Source organism: Mandrillus leucophaeus, unplaced genomic scaffold (assembly GCF_000951045.1).
Source record: "Mandrillus leucophaeus isolate KB7577 unplaced genomic scaffold, Mleu.le_1.0 Scaffold236, whole genome shotgun sequence".
NCBI classification, from domain to species: domain Eukaryota; kingdom Metazoa; phylum Chordata; class Mammalia; order Primates; family Cercopithecidae; genus Mandrillus; species Mandrillus leucophaeus.
The window spans coordinates 3684154-3703673 of NW_012102432.1; the positions used below are offsets into that span (position 1 = coordinate 3684154).

Sequence of the window (19520 nt, forward strand, 5' to 3'; positions counted from 1 at the left end):
TCTAGTTCTAGATCCTTGAGGAATTGCCATACTGTTTTCCATAATGGTTGAACTAGTTTACAATCCCACCAACAGTGTAAAAGTGTTCCTATTTCTACACATCCTCTCCAGCACCTGTTGTTTCCTGACTTAATAAATATTTACTGACTGCTTACTATGTTGAAGGCACATGCTAGCTGTTTCCCAAGACCCTGACCTCTGTTATCCTTACAACAGTGATTCTTAAATCATTTTTCAGAACTACTTTCTCTAGTTGCTCTTATAAGCTGTTCTTATCCAGAAATCGGGAACTAAGCATTACTTTGGATAAACTACGACTTTTCTTAGCTTCATTACCTCTTTTTATAAAATAAGAGTAATACATTTACCTTAGAAAGGATCAACTATGTAATCATCTATTTACAATATGTATAAACACACTGCCTCCAAACACATACAGCATAAAAGAATACACTGTGTTTAGAAAAGCTCCAACAGTTCAGGTTGATCAATGGAAATAACTGAAATAATACAAATTTCATCAATAGATGAAACAGAATTCTCATGCTTTGTAAAATATTACACAGCAATACTATAATACTTTAAGCAGAAGTGGTGATGTGATAATATATTGACAGTTAAAAAAATAAATAAAATCAAAAAAATAAGCAGAAGTGGATATAAATAGCTACAAATGTTCTGGTGTCTTGAAACATTTCCAAATTTCATTAGCGTGTTCTTTATTTCCCTCCCATGCAACACAAAAAAGATTTCTCTACCATGCAACCCAAAGAACTCCAATACCTTATATCTGTGAGTACAGTGGGTTCCCAGAGAAGAAAGCCATTTTGCTCAACATAATTTGAAAGAACAGAACTACACTATCCTCCTCCATTGGCCACACTGACTTTATATGAATGTGATTAAAATATAACTCTCAGAAACTATAGGAAATTGTTTAGAAAAAGGGAGGGAGGGAAAATATGTACAAAGGTGTAAGAAAGCATTCAGGCTTGAAGAGAAGGCTCAATATGATTTAAGAGTCTGACAGAAGGTAAATGTTGCAAGGCATTTCAAGGGGAAGAAATTTTCCTACTTTATGATGTTCAAAGGCCATCCGACTAAAAACTTAAAATAAATAATAAAATGAAGATATGTAAAACATTTCTATTAATTATAAAGATGAACATTTTAAAGGGCCTCTTATTTACCTCTTCTACATTGGAAGCAGTCTTAGCAGACGTTTCCATGAAGATAAGTCCATGTTCTCGTGCAAAAGCTTCACCTTCTTCTTTTTTTACTTCTCTTCTAGATTCTAAATCACTGAATATGGGAAAGAAAGGGTCACATTATTAATCAACATGGTACAAATAGAAGCATCTGTGGAAAGTGTACCATGGAATTCAAAGTTGTGATGACCATTCTTTTAATTAATTTTTAACATACTAACTGTATTATTTAGGGTATTATGAGGGTTAGTATTTAGAACACTGTCTAGTTTCTTAAGAACAATCCAACAGAAGAAAGAGTCTGTGTTAGAGTTCTAGAATGTTAGAACTAGCTGTAACTTAAGGGAGCCTCTAGTCTAATACCTTGTATCTTTGAGTACAGTGCGTTCCCAGAGAAGAAAGCCATTTTGCTCGACATAATTTGAAAGAGCAGGACTATACTATCCTCCTCCATTGGCCAGACTGACTGAGTTTCTATGAATGTGATTAAAATATAACTCTCAGAAACTATAGGAAATTAGTAAAATCCAAAGTACTAAAGATACATTACATCATTGATCCCAGTTTGTTTAATTCCCAGTTTCTTCTTAAAGCAAAATTGATATAGACAGAGAGGGAGAAGGAGGGACGAAGGACTAGAGAGAGAAAAGGAGAAAGGGAGGGAGAGAGAAAGTATAAGCTAGAAATTTCCAATGAAAGCAGGGTATTCATTTTTATCATACTAGAATTGTATTAGTGAGGTGGGGGGGGGGAAGTAGCAGTCGCTTTTAAAGCATGTTTTATTTTAAAAGTTAAAAAACTTTACTATTTATTTCTTCTTACATAGTATTTACTATTACATGTTTATACATGAAAAAAGATGTATGATAATATCCACATACTTCCAGCTAGTCTTGACATATTATTTGCTAGATTTCAGGTTTCTTTCCCCTTAAGAAATAAAATCAGCAGAATCATCACCTGTGTGTCTCTGATCCCACTCTCCTCCCTCTTACCCTAAAGGTAACCATTACCTGAATTTGGTGTTTTCATTCTCATGCATGTTTTTGCATTTATACTCATGTTTATAACCATAAATGGTATTTCTTTTTCATGTCTTTAAAAATTCAGATGTAGCTACTGTTTTACAACTTGTTAACTTTGGTCAACGTTATGTTTTTCAAATTTATCCAAATAACACATGTAGATCTAGTTTATTTTTTAACTGGTGTATTATAGTCTACTGAAAGAATGTAATACAACTTAAATTCTCTATGAGACAAAGTTATTTAAAATTTTTCATTATTACAATGTTACAATAAGCATTTTATATATATATTTTTTGTGTATACATGTGCCAAGGCTTTTCCAGGGCAGTTTTTAAAAATTTTTTCAGAGACAAAGTCTCACTATGTGGCTCAGACTGGTCTTGAACTCCTGGACTCAAGTGATCCTCCCACTTTGGCCTTCCCAATTGCTAGGATTACAGGACTGAGCCACTGTGCTAAGCCTGGGTAGGATTTTTCAAACTGTGTCATGACTCAATGAATCGTAAAAATCACTCAGTAGGAAATAATCAGAATTTTTTTAAAAAAAGAAACAATAGGCCAGGTGCAGTGGCTCACACCTGTAATCCCTGCACTTTGGGAGGCTGAGGCGGGAGGGTCACCTCAGGTTAGGAGTTCAAAACCAGTCTGGCCAACATGGTGAAATCCCTTCTCTACAAAATACAAAAATTAGCTGGGTATGAGGGCGGGTGCCTGTAATCCCAGCTACTCAGGAGGATGAGGCCGGAGAATTGCTTGAACCTGGGAGGCGGAGGCTGCAGGAGCAAAGATCATGCCACTGCATGTACTGTTTCATGGAACTTATGTATAAAGGTATAATTTATGAATATTTCGTTTTATGTGTAGGTGTATACACAATTTATTTACTAGGTCATGATGTAAAATATATTTCTTACCATAGGTCAAGTCAAAAACTCAAAAGCCATAGTACTTGACTATATAGTTAGTGTAAAGTTTTAAAAATACCTCAGTTTTCCAGGCATTACATCATATTGTTGTCTTAGTTCACTCCCTCTGAATCCCACTTAAGTTGCTTAGGTTACTTAAGTATCTTTCTTTTTAATTTATGCCCCCTTTTTGTTTAGGGTTTGCATTGTAATCCTTATACTATTAAAAAACTTTCATCTTTTAAACGTCTGCTTCCTATTTCTTATATAACCAATTTATTAATACAATGCCATAGGAAGAAAAATCTGTGTCATCTGTCGCTCTGACTAGGTCACTGCCCTTCACTGGCTCCCTACTGCTTAATGCCTCTAATTCAAAAATTGCTTATTCCCTGCTTTGATGTCTACCCACAATTCAATTCATCTAAAAATAATCATCTCATTTATTTCTGTTCCTTCTTGTTCATTATACTCCTGATTTTAAAGGTCACCCACCTACGATCATCAGAAACATCTCTTGTTTACATACTATGCTTTGTTTATTTCTTCTCACATTTGAACTATCAGCTCCTAGTGGTCGGCAACCAAATTTAAGCCACCTGTCACTCATCATGCTCATCATGTTTCAGACACAAGGAAAAAATCGGTAAAATAAAAGGATTAAAAATTCTCTTTATTCTCCAAGTATTTTCCTCTTATTATTTCATACCTTGAATGGCAGAGTAACTATTTCCATCACAGAAAGACTAAAGCTTCCCTCCAATAGCTTCATAACCTTAAAAAGATTTAGTGAGATGATTTAAATGTGGAAAATAATACCCAAGAAAGGCCTTCAGAGAATATAATGGTTTCTTCTCTACACAAACAAGCAATGTTTACCTTTTTATAATGTAAATATCACTTAAGTAAATGTTTTCTCTTAACAGCAAATCTCAATTTCTATTAAAAGAACACTCTAAAATCTATACAGTGTAATGATGTTTTACATTATAGTTTTACAGCTTTTTTGAGGTGTAACAGACATAAAAGAAGTTGTACTTAAAAGCAAAATTTGTTTAGTTTTAAGATATGTATGCCTGTGAAGCCATCCGTCTCCCAAACGTTTCCTCAGACTCCACTGTAATCCATCCCTTCTTGCCACTGCATCCTAGGCAGCTGATGATCCGCTTTCTGCCACTACAGATTAGTCCGCATTTACTAGGATTTTTATATAAACGTAATCACATGGTATTTTTGGTCTGAGTTTTTTACTCTGTAATTATTTTGAGAATCATCCATTTTGCTGCATGTATCAATAGTTCATTCCTCTTTATAGCTGAGCCGTAGTCTGTGGTAAGGCTATATCACTATTTTTCCATTCATCTGTTAATTGATATTTGAGTTGTTTCCAGTTTGGGGCTATTACAAATAAAGCTGGTATGAGTATTTGTACATAATTCTGTGGACATATGAAGACATATTTATGTTGTGTAAACATCTGGGAGTAAAATGGCTAGGAAATACAGATGTGTGTTTAATTTCTTTTTTTGAGACAGGGTCTTGCTCTGTGGCCTAGCCTGGAATACAGTGGCGTGATCACGGTTCGCTGCAGCCTCGACCTCTCAGGTTTAAGTGATCCTACCCCCTCGGCCTCTGGAGTAGTAGCTGGGACTTTAAGTATGCACCACCATGTTCTGCTACTTATTTTAAAAATTTATTATTTTTGTATAGACGAAGTCTCCCTACATTGCCCAGGCTGGTGTCAAACTACTAGGCTCAAGTGATCCTCCCGCCTCGGCCTGCTAATTTCTAAAGAAACTACCAAATTGTTTTCCAAAGTGATTGTATCATTTTATGTTCCCATCAGTAGTATATCTTCTGTAATGAACTGCTGGTTCAAATCTTTTGTTCATTTTTAAAAACTGGATGTCTTATTAATGAATTATAAGCATTCTTCATATATTCTAGACATAAATCCTGTGTCAGTTATATGTTTCACAAATATTTCCTCCCAGTCTGTAGCTTGCCTCTTCATTTTTGTAACTATTTTTCTTCAAATTTATTTAAATTGATAGATAAAATTGCATGTATTTATCATGCAGAACATATTGTTTTGAAGTATATATACACTGCAGAATGGCTAAATCTAGCTAATTTGCATTATCTCACAGTTATTTTTCGTGGTGAGAACACTTAACAACCACTCTTTCAGCATTTTTCCAGAATGCACTATATCACCATTAACCATGTCACGATGTTGTATAATAGTGTAACTGTCTTTTGAAGAACAAAGTTTTAAATTCAGTTAAACAGCAATTTATTGATTTTTTTCTGTTTAAAGTTCATGCTTTTTTCTGTCCCATTTAAGAAATGTTTGCCAAAATAGGGTCACTAAAATTTGTTTTCTTTAGAAATTTTAAGTAGTTTTAGCTCTTACACTTAGGTCTATGATCCACTTCCAGTTAATTTTTGTATATGGTATAATGTAAGGGTTGAGGTTCATATTTTTACACACGACTATTAACTGATTCAGCACCATTTGATGAAAAGATTACCCCTTCTTCAACTAAGTTAGCATCTCTGTCAAAAAATTAATATATCATATATATCATTAATATATCATGAATCTACTTCTGGAATTTCTTATTCAGCTCTGCTGATCTATGTCTGCTTATGCCAAACAATATTAAATTGATTATAGTATAATAAATCTTAAAATTTGTAGAATAGTAAATTCTCTTCAATATTGTGCCTCTTTGTCAAAGCTGATTTGGCTATTCGGTGGACTTTGCATTTTCATAGAACTTTAAAGTAAGCTTGTCAATATCTACACTCCGAAAAAAAGTCTGCCAACATTTGATAGTTTGATTAGGGTTACAATGAAACTTTTTTTTTCCCCTTGGAGACAGTCTCACTTTTTTGCCCAAGCTGGAGTGCAGTTGGCGCAATGACAGCTCACTGCAACCTTGAGCTCCTGGATTCAAGCAATCCTCTCACCTCTGTTTTCTAAGTAGAGCTAAAGGCGTGTACCAGCAAGCCTAGCTAGTTTTTTTTTTAAATTATTATTTTATTTTTTGTACAGACAAGATCTTGCTACATTCCCAGGTTGGTCTTGAACTCCTTGCCTCATGTGATCCTCCTGCCTTGGCCTCTCAAAGTGCTGGGATTACAGCTGTGAACCACTGTACCTGTCCTTCAATGAATTTTTACATAAATTTGAGAAGACATCTTATATTTAGTCTTACAATCCATGAACATGGTTATATCTCTTTATTTATTTAGTCTGTTTACAATATTCTCTTTATCTTTTTTATTTATAGTGATGTCAACCTTTCTTTCCTGATATTGCTAATGTTTGCCTTTTTTCCTGATCAGTATCTATTTTATTTTATCTTCTGAAGAACTAGTTTTTGGTTTCATTGGTTTTCTCTTTCTCTTTTTTTTCACGGGCAGGAGGCTTTCCTTGAGTTTGATTTGCTCTTATTCCAGTTTCTTAAGGCAAAAAAATTATGCTATTTTCTTTTTTTTTTTTTTTGAGACAAAGTCTTGCTCAGTTGCCCAGGCTGGAGGAGTACAGTGGCATGAACAGAGTTCACTGCAGCCTCAACTGGGCTCAAGTGATTATCCCACCTCAGCCTCCCGAGTAGCTGGAACCACAGGAATGCACCATCATGTCTGGCTAAATTTTATAATTTTTTGTAGAGATTGAGTCTCCCTGTGTTGCCCAGGCTGATCTTGAACTCCTGGGATCAAGCAATCCTCCCCCTGGGCCTCCCAAACTGTTGGGATCACAGGTGTGAGCCACTGTACCTGGCCCTAGGCTGTTCATTTAAACATTTTCTTAATAGTACTATTTTAATTGCATCTCACACATTTTCAAAGATTGCAGAGACAGAAGTTAACTTGTGGGAATAAATGCAAATAATTCCTGTCCATGGAAACGCAGACTGTGTCCTGTGGAATAAAATTAATACCCTGTTAAAATATTGTTCAGTTTTGCATCCATTTGTAAATGCATTTCAGTATTCCTTATTTGATTATAAATGTGTGGTACTTTGAGTTCCCTTCTGAACTGGTTGAAATATCTTACCAGTTTCCTTATCTTGTTAATTAATGAGATAAAAGTTTTGAGATGTCCTCATTATCACATAAGTCATGATTTTGCCTATCTAATATTAATATAACCCTAAAGAAGGAATGGGCTGGGTATGGTGGCTTATACCTGTAATCCCACTACTTTTGGAGGCCCAGGTGGGAGAATCACTTGAGGTTAGGAGCCTGAGACCAGCTTGGGCACAAAGTGAGACCCTTTCTTTATAAGAAATAAAAAGACTAACTGGGGGTGGTCATGCATGCCTATAGTCTCAGCTACTTGGGAGGCTGAGGCAGGAGGATTCCCTTGAGCCCAGGAGGCCGAGCTGCAGTAAGCTATGATCACACCACTGCACTCCAGCCTGGGTAATAGAGATCCTGTCTCAAACAAAAGAAACAAAACAAAATAAAACAAAAAGAATGGTGCCTAGCATTTTGAAAATACTAATATTTTCTTACCACTGTAAGTTTCTACAAAAATTAGTGAAAACTTTCCCATACTCTTGGAAGTTTATGGAAACTAGTCAAGCAAGAAGGTTTTCTCATATTTTAAATGGACAGCACAAAGATGTTCAATCCACCTGCTCAAATAATCAGTAGGTTTTAACTTTACATCAGGAATCTGATAAAACTCCTTCAGATTACTTTTTAAAGTACTTCTTTCCACAAAAACTATTTCAAATAATAACAGTAATAATTTCCAAGAAAGTTTATTATCATCATTTTAAAAATCAAAAGAAACACCTTAGAATTTCTGAAATTTTATAACTTAAGAGGCTGGTAACTCACAGTTGAACACATGTTAAGGAAAGTAGTCAAATAAACAGTACAGTCTTCATCACTAATGCAATGTAAACTCTAAATTAGCCTTTTTACCTTTTATTTCCAATAAGCATAATGACCATGTTGGAATTGGAATGCTGGCGGGCATCTTCTAACCAGGTTGTCAAGTGGTTGAATGTATCTCTCCTAAACATAAAAAATAATTTAATTACTATGTTCAAAGCATTTCCCTCAGTATACAACGAACAATATACACATTATTAAAAAAGAACCATTTTTAGCCACATCCACTTATGTAACGAGAAGTAGTTTTAAGCACCATATCTGCGTTTAGAGTTCACTGATTACATTTCAGTTTTTAAATTTAATGTAATCACACTTCAGAAAATTCCAATGAATAAATAATATTGCCAATTTCAATTTGAAGGTGCTAATTCAAATAAAAACAATTCAGGTGCAGGTTTCTGTAGTAAATTTAAATTGGACTCAAGACGCAGTTTTAAAGGTGAGTAGCCAGGGCAGAAAGGCTAAGCTGTTCTTTCATCACTGTTAACCACATTTATTTAGAAAAATTCTCTGTATTGACTACTGAATTGCAAAGTTTTCAAGTTCTCACCGTGTAATATCGTAAACTAGTAAAGCTCCTGCTGCACCTCTGTAATATGACCTTGTGATGGAACGAAAGGATTCTTGCCCTGCCTGTGACGAAAGAAAAGGTTGGAGAGTTTCCTTTAATACAATGTCCTCTATATTTTTATATTATTCATATACAGAATACAGGCAGGTAGGGAAGGAGTGCATAAAGGGAGAGAAGAAAACTTAACTTCATCAGTCTTAGGAAAAAGTTACAAAATACCACTATTGCTCAAGATTGCTCAAGTCAACCAGACGCACATGTAGTGCACACACAGTCGCTCCTGCAACCTCTCCACCCCACAAGACCTCTAAACCCTTTTTGGCAATCCCTGACAACCCAATTTACTGAATGGCTTCACAATACATGAATCATTATTAAAGGACAGAATGGACTCCTAGCAACTAAGCTCTGAAGACAAATTTGAAAGGAAGCAAATAACCCAGAGCCTCACATTTGAATTCAATAACCCACTCCCTGGGGCAGCTGTTGACACTAGAATAAATAAAGCCCATTGTAAATAAATGATGAATGACATCTTTACGCCCACCATCTGCTGGTGTAAAGGTTGTTGGAAGGCCAAGGATGCAGATTTTATCAGTTATATCATAAACTGCAGTGAGCTTTCAACAGTCATCAAATGGAATTCTTTGAGCAATCATTTTATTATGAAAAACAAAATGGTTCTGAATTTAATTTATATAAGTTTTTTCTCCACACTTAATCAATTTTCTCTGTATTTGATACATAACGCTTGTCAAAAGGCAACAGGATGTAAAAGTCATCTTTATATCCACTTGTGAAACAGACACAAGAGATTATGCAAAGCTAGATGATTTCTCTTTTACTCGTGGTACTAATTTCTGTTTTTTTAAGAATTGCTGGGGAGGAATGTGACTGCTGTCTCTGAGTTTAAAACTGGACAGCTCTTGTAAGAAGTTATTTTTCATTTTTAATCCCTTCTTTTTCTATTTTTGCAAAAATGTAAGCATTTTAATTAAGTAAACGTAAAGCCAATTTTAACGATTTTTATATTCAAAATCCCCTAACTTGAAAAATATTGACGTTTACACATTCTGAGTTCTGATCTTGCAATGGAAATATTTAGCCCTTCCCACCCTCAGAATGCGCATGTTTAACACTCAACACTCTACAATACCTTGCTCTTCTTGGCCCTTCTTCTACACTCCCTCCCTCCCTGACCCCCTGCATGTGGCTAAGTGTGTGCTAGGCACTGGGTCTGGCACATAGCAGGCATTCAGAGAAAGCCTGTTGAGTGAAAAAATGGAAACACAGGCCGGGCATGGTGGCTCATGCATGTAATTCCAGCACTTTGGGAGGCCATGGCTGGTGGATCACTTGAGCCTGGGAGTTTAACCCATTTATGCCTAGTCTTCCATTATTGGAATGCTAAGCTTGTGGGAGTTATTTATATCCTACTGCTCAAGGTCACTGACAAGGTCTGATTTTTCACAAAAAAAATTTGCAACCTCCTGCATAAATGGGTTAAGACCAGCCTGGGCAACATGGCAAAACCCTGTCTCTACTAAAAATACAAAAATTAGCCCAGTGTGGTGGCACGCCAAGCTACTTGGGAGGCTGAGGGAGCAGGATCTTCTGAGCCCAGGTGAGAAGGTTGCCGTGAGATGTAACTGCACCACTGTACTCCAGCCTTGCTAACAGAGCAACACCTGGTCTCCAAAAACAAAAACAAAAACAAAAAACCAACAAAAAAGTGAAAGAAGAAATCCTAATGTCTTAGTTATACGCATAAAATAATCAGTACTCCATCCCATGTAGCTGAGTGGACATCTGTAAATCCTAACATGCTAAGATTCAATGCAAATAACTTCTCCCATGTGGAAACTAACAATTAGACCCTCTCTTGGCTAGGCAATTTTGGTAGTTAGAATAATATCATGCTAAATTAGATAGTGAGAGAGCCATCACATAAAAGGGCTTTACAAAAATAGCCAAATCATTTCACAGAGCTTAGGTTAAACTGAAGACAGCTGGGTATAGTGGCTCATGTCACTTTGGGAGGCTGAGGCAGGAGTATTGCTTGAGGCCAGGAGTTCAAAACCAGCCTGGCTAACATGGCGAGTCCCCATCCCTACAGAAAAATTTTCAAAATTAGCTGGGTGTTGTGGCTCACACATGCAGTCCCAGCCACTTGGGAGGCTGAAGCAGGAGGATCACTGGAGCCTAGGAGTTCAAGGCTACAGTGAGCTATAATCACACCACTGCACTCCAGCCTGGGCAACAGATGAGACCCTGTCTCTTTAAAAAAAAAAAAGAAAAACAACAACAACAACAACAACAAAACCCCAAAAAACTAGAAGATATCATGTTTTTATTTTAAATTCATTGTTTTTTAAAATTTATTTTTTATTTTTATTTTTTTACAGAATTTTTTTTTATAGAGACCAGGTTTTACCATGTTGCCCAGGGTGGTCTCAAACTACTGGACTTTAAGCAATCAACCTGCCTCGGTCTCCTAAAAGTGCTGGGGTTACAGGTGTGAGCCACTGTTCCAGGCCAAATTCACTGTTCTGAAGGCACACTGGCAGGAAATATCTTCTTTCACTGCTTAGCACAGGAAAACTAAGGACTACATCTTTAGGGATTAATTTCACTGTAAATCCTATGTATCAAGAAAGGATTCTGTGTTAGGTACAGTCGTTCCCCCCTTATTTGAGGTTTTGCTTTCTGAGGTTTCAGTTATTGGTGGTCAACTGCAGTCTGAAAATATTAAATGGAAAAGTCCAGAAATAATAATTCCTAAGTTTTAAATTGTACACTCTTCTGAGTAGTGTGATAAAAGTCTCCCATTGTCCTGCTGCTCTGTGCTCCTGGGGATGTGAACCATCCCTTTGTCCAGCCTATCTTCACTGTATACACTACACTACCTGCCTGGTAGTCACTTAATACAGGTTGAGCACTCCTTATCCAAAATGCTTTGAACCAGAAGTGTTTCCGATTTTAGAATATTTGCATTACACTTATCAGTTGAGCATCCCTAATCTGAACACGAAAATTCAAAATGCACCAAACAGCATCTCCTCTGAGGGTCATGTGAAAGCTCAAGAGGTTTGGGATTTTCAAATTACAGTGCTTAAACTGCAGCTGTCTCTGTTATGGGATCGAAAAACTAGTATATATAGAGTCCAGCACTATCTGCAATTTCAGGCATCTTCTGGGGGTGTTAGCATCTATTCTTCATGGATAAGGAGGAACTACTGTAATACAAAAAAGATACGTATTTTGTTAGTTCAAAATAAAAATCAGGTTTACAGCTCAAATATCGCCCATGGCTGATCATTAAGCAAAGGTAAAGTCCTTTAAAACAATCTCTCCAGGGACATTCTGTGCGATGAATTAAAATGAACACATTGCTAGAAAAGCACTACTATAAGATCTAAAATTTCCAGTTTAGAGCCTAGATAAAAGAGTAAAAGACAAAATAAATTTAGGAAAAGGAGAAAGGCAAACTTTCATAACCATTCTCATTCCTTCTGAACTGTTTTGCAAAGAACAAAACATGTTCCAATATGGAAATAACTTACACAATAATCTACACTTCTGTCCATTACAAAATTAAACAAAAACTCGAGTAAATAAAAAAACACAATTCCCACTGAAGACTATGACTGTAGCTATGCATCTTAAGATCTATGGTTATTTTATAATAAATAAAGATGAATATTCAGAAGAGTTTACAAATTCTTGAGAACTTACTTATCTGAAAACTATCACAACTCTGGCCTATTCTCTTATGGCTTCTCTAACTATAAACAAACTGTTATAAAACAACTAACTGAATAAACTTAGCCCAAAGGTTAACCACCTTGATGTATTAAAGCAAAGCCATCTGATTTTTAAAAAGTACCTTAGGCCGGGCACGGTGGCTCACACCTGTAAACCCAGCACTTTGGGAGGCTGAGACGGGCAGATCACAAGGTCAGGAGTTGGAGACCAGCCTGACCAATTGGTAAAAACCTCTCTCTACTAAAAAATACAAAAATTAGCTAGGCGTGGTGGTGCACACCTGTAATCCTAGCTACTCCTACTCGGGAGGCTGGGGCAGGAGAATCACTTGAAGCCAGGAGGCGGAGACTGCAGTGAGCCAAGATCATGCCATTGCACTCCAGCCTAGGCAACAGAGCGAGGCTGTGTCTTGGAGGGGGGAAAAAAAAAGTACTTGAATATATAACTATCCAAACTCAGCCCGACCTACATTGTTTTAAGTGAAACTTTTTGTTAACTTAGGGCTGGGCGTGGTGGCTCATGCCTATAATCCCAGCACTTTGGGAGGCCAAGGCGGGCAGATCATGAGGTCTGGAGATCGAGACCATCCTGGCTAACACGGTGAAACCCCGTGTCTGCTAAAAATACAAAAAATTAGGCGGGCGTGGCGGCGGGCGCCTGTAGTCCCAGCTACTCGGGAGGCTGAGGCGGGAGAATGGCGTGAACCCGGGAGGCGGAGCTTGCAGTGAGCCGAGATTGTGCCACTGCACTCCAGCCCGGGTGAGAGAGCAAGACTCCGTCTCCAAAAAAAAAAAAAAAAAAAAAGTTAACTTAGGAATTGTGAATATTGTGTTTGATCCTCTTCACTATATCACTATAAACTGTTGGTTAAAGGGGATTTTGGAAGCTTGAAACCAAACAGGATACAAAATTCTTTGTATGTAATAGTCAGATTCCTGATAGTAGCTTAGAGTGTAAAGAAAAACACATTTAATCAAACAGGAATGATGCCTAAGTGAACAGCACCACAAAACAAAGTTGGGGTGGAGTGGCCAGAGTGGACAGTAAGTTCTCTTGGCTCACAACATAACTGTTAGATTTACTTAAAAATCCGCAAGATTAGCTAGGTGTGGTGGCTCATGCCTATAATCCCAGCACTTCGGGAGGCCAAGGCGGATGGATCACCTGAGGTCAGGAGCTCGAGACCAGCCTGGCCAACATGGTGAAACCTTGTCTCTACAAAAAATACAAAATTAGCCAGGCGTGGTGGCATGTGCCTACAATCCCAGCTATTCTGGAGGCTGAGGCAGGAGAATCACTTCAACCCAGGAGGCGGAGGCTGCAGTGAGCTGAGATTGCGCCACGGCACTCTAGCCTGGGCGACAGAGCTGGACTCTGTCTCCAGAACAAAACAAAACAATTCACAAAATACTCAGACATACAAAAAAGTAAAGCAGAACAAGTCTGCCTAAGAGATAAAGAACATGCTCATTTTTAGTGATGCTTAATATTAAATCAGAGTCATGGAACATCTGTGCAAAAGAAGTCTTACACCTTCATCTTTCATGTGAGGATTGCCAAACCAAAATTGATCCTTTGCATCATAATTTTAAAACTTATTTCTAACTGCCAGATAAAGAATCCCCCAAATTGGCTTTTCCATGCATCTAAGTCTTTTGGTGAATAGCAGTATTTGTAGTAACCATGCTGGCAACTAGTAGTCATCTTTACCTCTTCTTCCTCTTCTACTCCTATAAAATATAACTTTATACATATTAAGCTATAGTTCAAAAATCTCTAAATACCCTGAATTAAAGTCCTAAGCTCTTGAGAATCAGATCTCTATTTATCTCACATGAATTTTTTCTTATTCAATCAAAGTCTTATTCATACAAGTCCATTTTTTTCTACTGATATCTTGTCTATAGTCTGAAAATTCCTGCTTTTGTGCCTCTGCTTAACTCCTTGCCTGAAAAACTATATTCTTCTCTCTCCACCTATCCAATTTCCATTTCCTTTGAGGACCAGCTCAAGTCCCTAATTCTTTCACAAAGCTGGGAAAGCTTGTCTACCACAGCCCATAGTTATCCTTTTCTCCTCACAAATCCAAAAGCACTTTCATGTGGTCATTTGGTTCTAATACTATTGATTAGACACAATGAACATACTATTCAATGCTTATCTTTTTTCCTCTTCAGTTATCCTTGAGGGATAGCTTAACTCAGAGTACTAAAGTATATTTATAGTAGGCACTCAAATATGTTACCTGGATTGATCCCAAAGAGCCAATAAAGTGAGAAAATTAAGATTTGTGAGAATCAGTGTTAGAGTAATACTTGTCTTACTTGCATTGCTAGTTATTTATCAAACAACTCCAGCTATGTAGAACACAGATGAGAACCAAAAGAAGGAAAGAAGGATTTCTAAACAGCCAAATAAACTGTCCCTTGCCCAAGCATTAAATCTCCGGTACTTTACTTAAAAGACTCAACTTAAAAATTCAGACCTCTACCAAGGAACTGCTATCATTGAGAGGAAAGATTTTGAAATCTACATGCATGTCCAAAACTTCTATTCTGGGTGACAGTAAGATCAGTAAGAATCAAAGTGATTTTTAGGCTGTCTTAGTGTCCACAGCAAGGGTGGTGAAAAAGTCAACCTGCACTATTTAGCCGTGGGATCCTGAGAAAAGTAACAATGGGTGGAAATACCTAGAAAAAACAGCAGAAGTTGAATGCTTTAAAAAATTTGAGGATATTTACTTTGGAAAAAAGGCTTAGCTGGGCGCAGTGGCTCACGCTGTAATCCCAGAACTTTGGAAGGCCAAGGTGGGCAGATTGCTTGAGCCCCGGAGTTTCTGACCAGCCTTGGGAACATGGCAAAATCCCATCTCTACAAAATTAAAAAAAAATTAGCTGGGAGTGGTGGCGTGTGCCTGTAGTCCCAGGTAATGGGGAAGCTGAGGTGAGAGGATCACTTGAGCTCAGGAGGTGGAGGCTGTGGTGAGCTGTGATCACACCACTGCACTCCAGCCTGGGCAACAGAGCAAGATCCTGTCTCAAAAAAAAAAAAAAAAAAAGAAAAAAAAAGATAAAATAGGATATGATCACCGATGTCCGAATTCTTTCAGTGCTGCCATGTAAGAAAAACTGGAGACCACAGGTGGGAGGTAATCGCTAAAGTACAATGAAATGTCTAAGACAGTTTCCTGTCCCTGTAGTTCTTCAAGAAAATGTCAATGAATTGCTGCCTAAGGAGGCACAACAGTTGGAGCTCTAAGCCACTCAACTCCTGGCTGTGAGGATGATGGGGGAGAGGAAGGAAGTGACAGTAATGGGAACAGAGAGGAAAGGCAGAAGTGGAGGCAGGATTGTTTCCAGCCTTCAGGATTCCAGGTCCTCTCCCTGGCTCACTGCATCTGGTCATCCATCCTTACTGATGCATTCAAACAAAACAATATTCAATTTTTAGAAATAGTATGTCAAGAGTATAAAGTAACACTTTTTTTCAAGGGAGAAAAAAATGTCTGTGATTTGCTGAGAAGAAACTTTTAGCATGTTAGTTTTCATATAATTTTGTCAAAAGTCTCACTAACTCTTACTTGATATAAGATATGTAAAACAAATATGTCCAGGGAAGCTGAGTAGATAAATGAACTGAACTAAAACATTCATATTACAAATTTTTTTGGAGGGGCTGGGAAATCAAATGTATTTGGATATGCTAGAAGGCAACTGAAAGAGTGACAGAAGGCAAGAGAAAAAGTAAGAGAAAAAGAACAAGAGCAGGACGAGGCAGTAATGGCTTGGGTCTAACAGTGAGAACACACCTCTGCCTTTTTTCTGCCAATGAACAGAACCGGGGGCAACATATTTTTTTTTTCTGAATTCCCCTGGCAGAAGAGTAATATTTATAGTTTGGCTTTGGCTTTTAATAAATGAAAAAAAAAGTAACTCAGTACAGGGCCAAGTGTCAGAGCTTTAAGGGAGGCACTGATAGACTTTTTTTTTTTTGAGACCGAGTCTCACTCTGTTGCCCAGGCTGGAGTGCAGTGGCACGATCTTGACTCACTGCAAGTTCCACCTCCCGGGTTCACGCCATTCTCCTGCCTCAGCCTCCCGAATAGCTGGGGCTACAGGCACCTGCCACCACGCCCGGCTAATTTTTTGTATTTTTAGCAGACACGGGGTTTCACCGTGTTAGCCAGGATGGTCTCGATCTACTGACCTCGTGATTCGTCTGCCTCGGCCTCCCAAAGTGCTGGGATTACAGGCGTGAGCCACACTGACAGACTCTTATCACTGCTTCCAGCTGTGAAATTGATTGACGGCCTTAAGGCCTCCAAGGAGTATCTGCTGTCAGCTATCCTAACTATTTGCAAAAGAAAGCAAAGGTGGTGGATGTGAAAATTTTGCAAGGAAAACTCCTTAAATTTTTTGAAGATAAAAATGACAAACATCCTGTAGGCCAGGTGCAGTGGCTCACGCCTGTAATCCTAGCACTTTGGGAGGCTGAGGCGGGTGGATCACCTGAGGTCAGGAGTTCCGGACCAGCCTAATCAATATGGAGAAACCCTGTCTCTACTAAAAACACAAAATTAGCCAGGCCTGTAATCCCAGCTACTTGGGAGACTGAGGCAGGAGAATCACTTGAACCCAGGAGGCAGAGGTTGCAGTGAGCTGAGATTGCACCATTGCACTCCAGCCTGGGCAACAAGAGTAAAACACCGTCTAAAAAAAAAAAAAAAAAAGACTAAGATACTAAGAAAACTTCAGTTCTATAAGGCTGATGAAACAACTAACAACATTTGGCTAATTTTCCCCTGAAGGACTCTCTAGGATGGTTTTGTAAACATCTTGGGCCATGAACAGACGTAACCCTTGCTACCAAAAATGCAAATGGCTATCCAAATGTATAGACACACATTCATGGTATGGAAAATCCTGTTTCACTCAGATATAAACTAAGTGTGAGACCAATCTTAATGTGTATTAGATTACATTTATTAAAAAGTTTTGGAAGTTGGGTATGAAAGTAAGAATAAAGTCAATGAAAATAAGAGAAAAGCCTGACCAGCCTGGGAAACATAACGAGATTCCATCTCTACAAAAAGTTTAAAAAATTAGCTGCACGTGGTGGGATACACGTGTAGTCCCAGCTACTCAAGAGGCTGAGGTGGGAGGATTGCTTGAGGCCAGGCGTTTGAGGCTGCAGTGAGCTGTGATCATGCCGCTACACTCAAGCCTGGGCAACAGAGTAAGACGTCTCAAAACCAAAACCAAAAACAAAGAAAAAACCCAACAAAAGAGGAAAACTTGTAAGAAAGACAAAGACTCAAGAAACAACCTCCAAAAGAAATAAGTTAAATTATTTTAAACAGTCCTTTAAATCTGGATCAGGCCATTCGTTGGGAGCTCTCCATGTAGAAGTTGGAAGTGGTCGAATTCTTTCTTGGGCGTTATGATGTCTTTAAAGGGACCACAGTCTCTCTCAGAAATAGAGGAAAGAAAACGAGCCCTCTGCCCTCCTAGAAGAACACAAACACGGGTTTTTCTTCTATTCCCTTCTCATACTGTCCAGCAAAAGAAATTATTTCAGATTTCTTTTGTAAGTTTATTGTTGTGCAAAGAAATCAACTCAAGCAAAAACAAAAACAAAAAAACACCCACAAAAAACCAGGCTTCTATCAAAAGAATGCATGATGAGTTAATCTACAAAACAGACAACTAGGAAATGAATGGCTTACTCAAGTTTCAAAAAACAAAGATTATTTAAGGGACTACTTTAAGAATAGAAGAACAGGTGAATAAAATAACCTACAGACAATGAAGTGGTTTATGCCCAAAATATCACATAATTATCATTACTATATTAACCTTTCCTTTTCAAAACTATGTACTTTAATTTAGTAGATGACATCTCCTGAACACATCCAGTGACCCTACAAGTTGCTTAGACAGAATGAGATTCTCTATTCATTCATTAAAATTTACCAAACGCTGTATGTATCAGTCACCAAGCTAAGAATGCAGGATACAAAGCTGCCTAAGATATAGGTGGATCCTTCCCTCATAATGCTTATTCTAAGAAGGGTAGCTAATGTGAACAAAAAGCTATGACAATGGGACCAGAACTACAAGAGATATATGCACAAAATACTACGGGAAGAATAAGTTATTCCCATGAGGGTCAAAAAGGCTTCAAAAAGAGCTGATATCTTAGTTGCCTTAAATGGAAAAGAAAAAAAAAGGCACTTTAAGCAATGCAAGTATTTATGCAAAAATGTAAGAAATGAAAAATATGTTTATTGAAGAATAACAGTAGTCTGGTTCACATTACACAATGCAAAGATGTGTGTTACACAAGGTTATAAGCTAAAAAGAGTAACTTAGTTTATGTAAATCAGTTCTGAATAAGAGACAGAAACTCTGCCGGGTGTGGTGGTGCACGCCTGTAGTCCCAGCTATTCAGGAGACTGAAGTGGGAGGACTACTTGAGCCCAGGAGTTCGAGGCTGCAGTGAGCTATGATTGCGCCACTGCACTACAGCCTGGGTGACAGACACCCTGTCTCAAAAACAAGAAGAGAGAAACTCTTTTAATACAGAAGTAGAATATACTTCTTTTTGGTTGGAGATTATTAATTTTAAATTTCTAGGAAAAAAGGGACTTTGTGTATTTTATTTTCCTCTTTTCCACACAGTTTTGAGATGTTGCCTGAGAGAATGCAAATCAAAAGTTTTGAGATGCTTTAGGCTCACATGGGAAATCCCTAAGAAATAGTAAAAGTGTGAATCTTCACTGAGGAAGAAGAGGCAAAAAAGCACAAGAACCAAGAGTTGAGTGGACAATTCAAGGACAGGACAAGACAGACATGTAGGGTTATCATTTAGGGGACAACTGTGACACATAGGAAGATCAGGAAACCCAGGTCCCACAGCAGCCTTCAGTAACTTGCTTGGTCTAGGGAATCCAGTCTGTGAGACTGGATGTTCTCTAAGGTTCCTTCTTTCAATGGCTACTACACATGACAAGTGAGAAACTAAGACTGAGTGACTGAAGAAAAATAGGCCACAGGTATATGATGATTTATATCTCATTTACTGGTTTAGAGAATATGGTCTTTGACACAACAGGAGACCTTTC

At 37.8% G+C, this 19520-nt stretch overlaps 1 protein-coding gene across 1 annotated transcript in view; it reads right to left on the reverse strand.

Moving 5' to 3' along the window:
- Window positions 1-19520, reverse strand: part of RAB2A (RAB2A, member RAS oncogene family) — a 74146-nt gene that overhangs the window by 37379 nt on the left and 17247 nt on the right. The window contains exons 4-6 of the mRNA XM_011982174.1: window positions 8612-8694; window positions 8089-8181; window positions 1191-1302 (exon numbers count right to left, since the gene is read on the reverse strand). Coding sequence (XP_011837564.1) covers window positions 1191-1302; window positions 8089-8181; window positions 8612-8694 — 288 coding nt within the window. The remainder of the gene's footprint in view (window positions 1-1190; window positions 1303-8088; window positions 8182-8611; window positions 8695-19520) is intronic.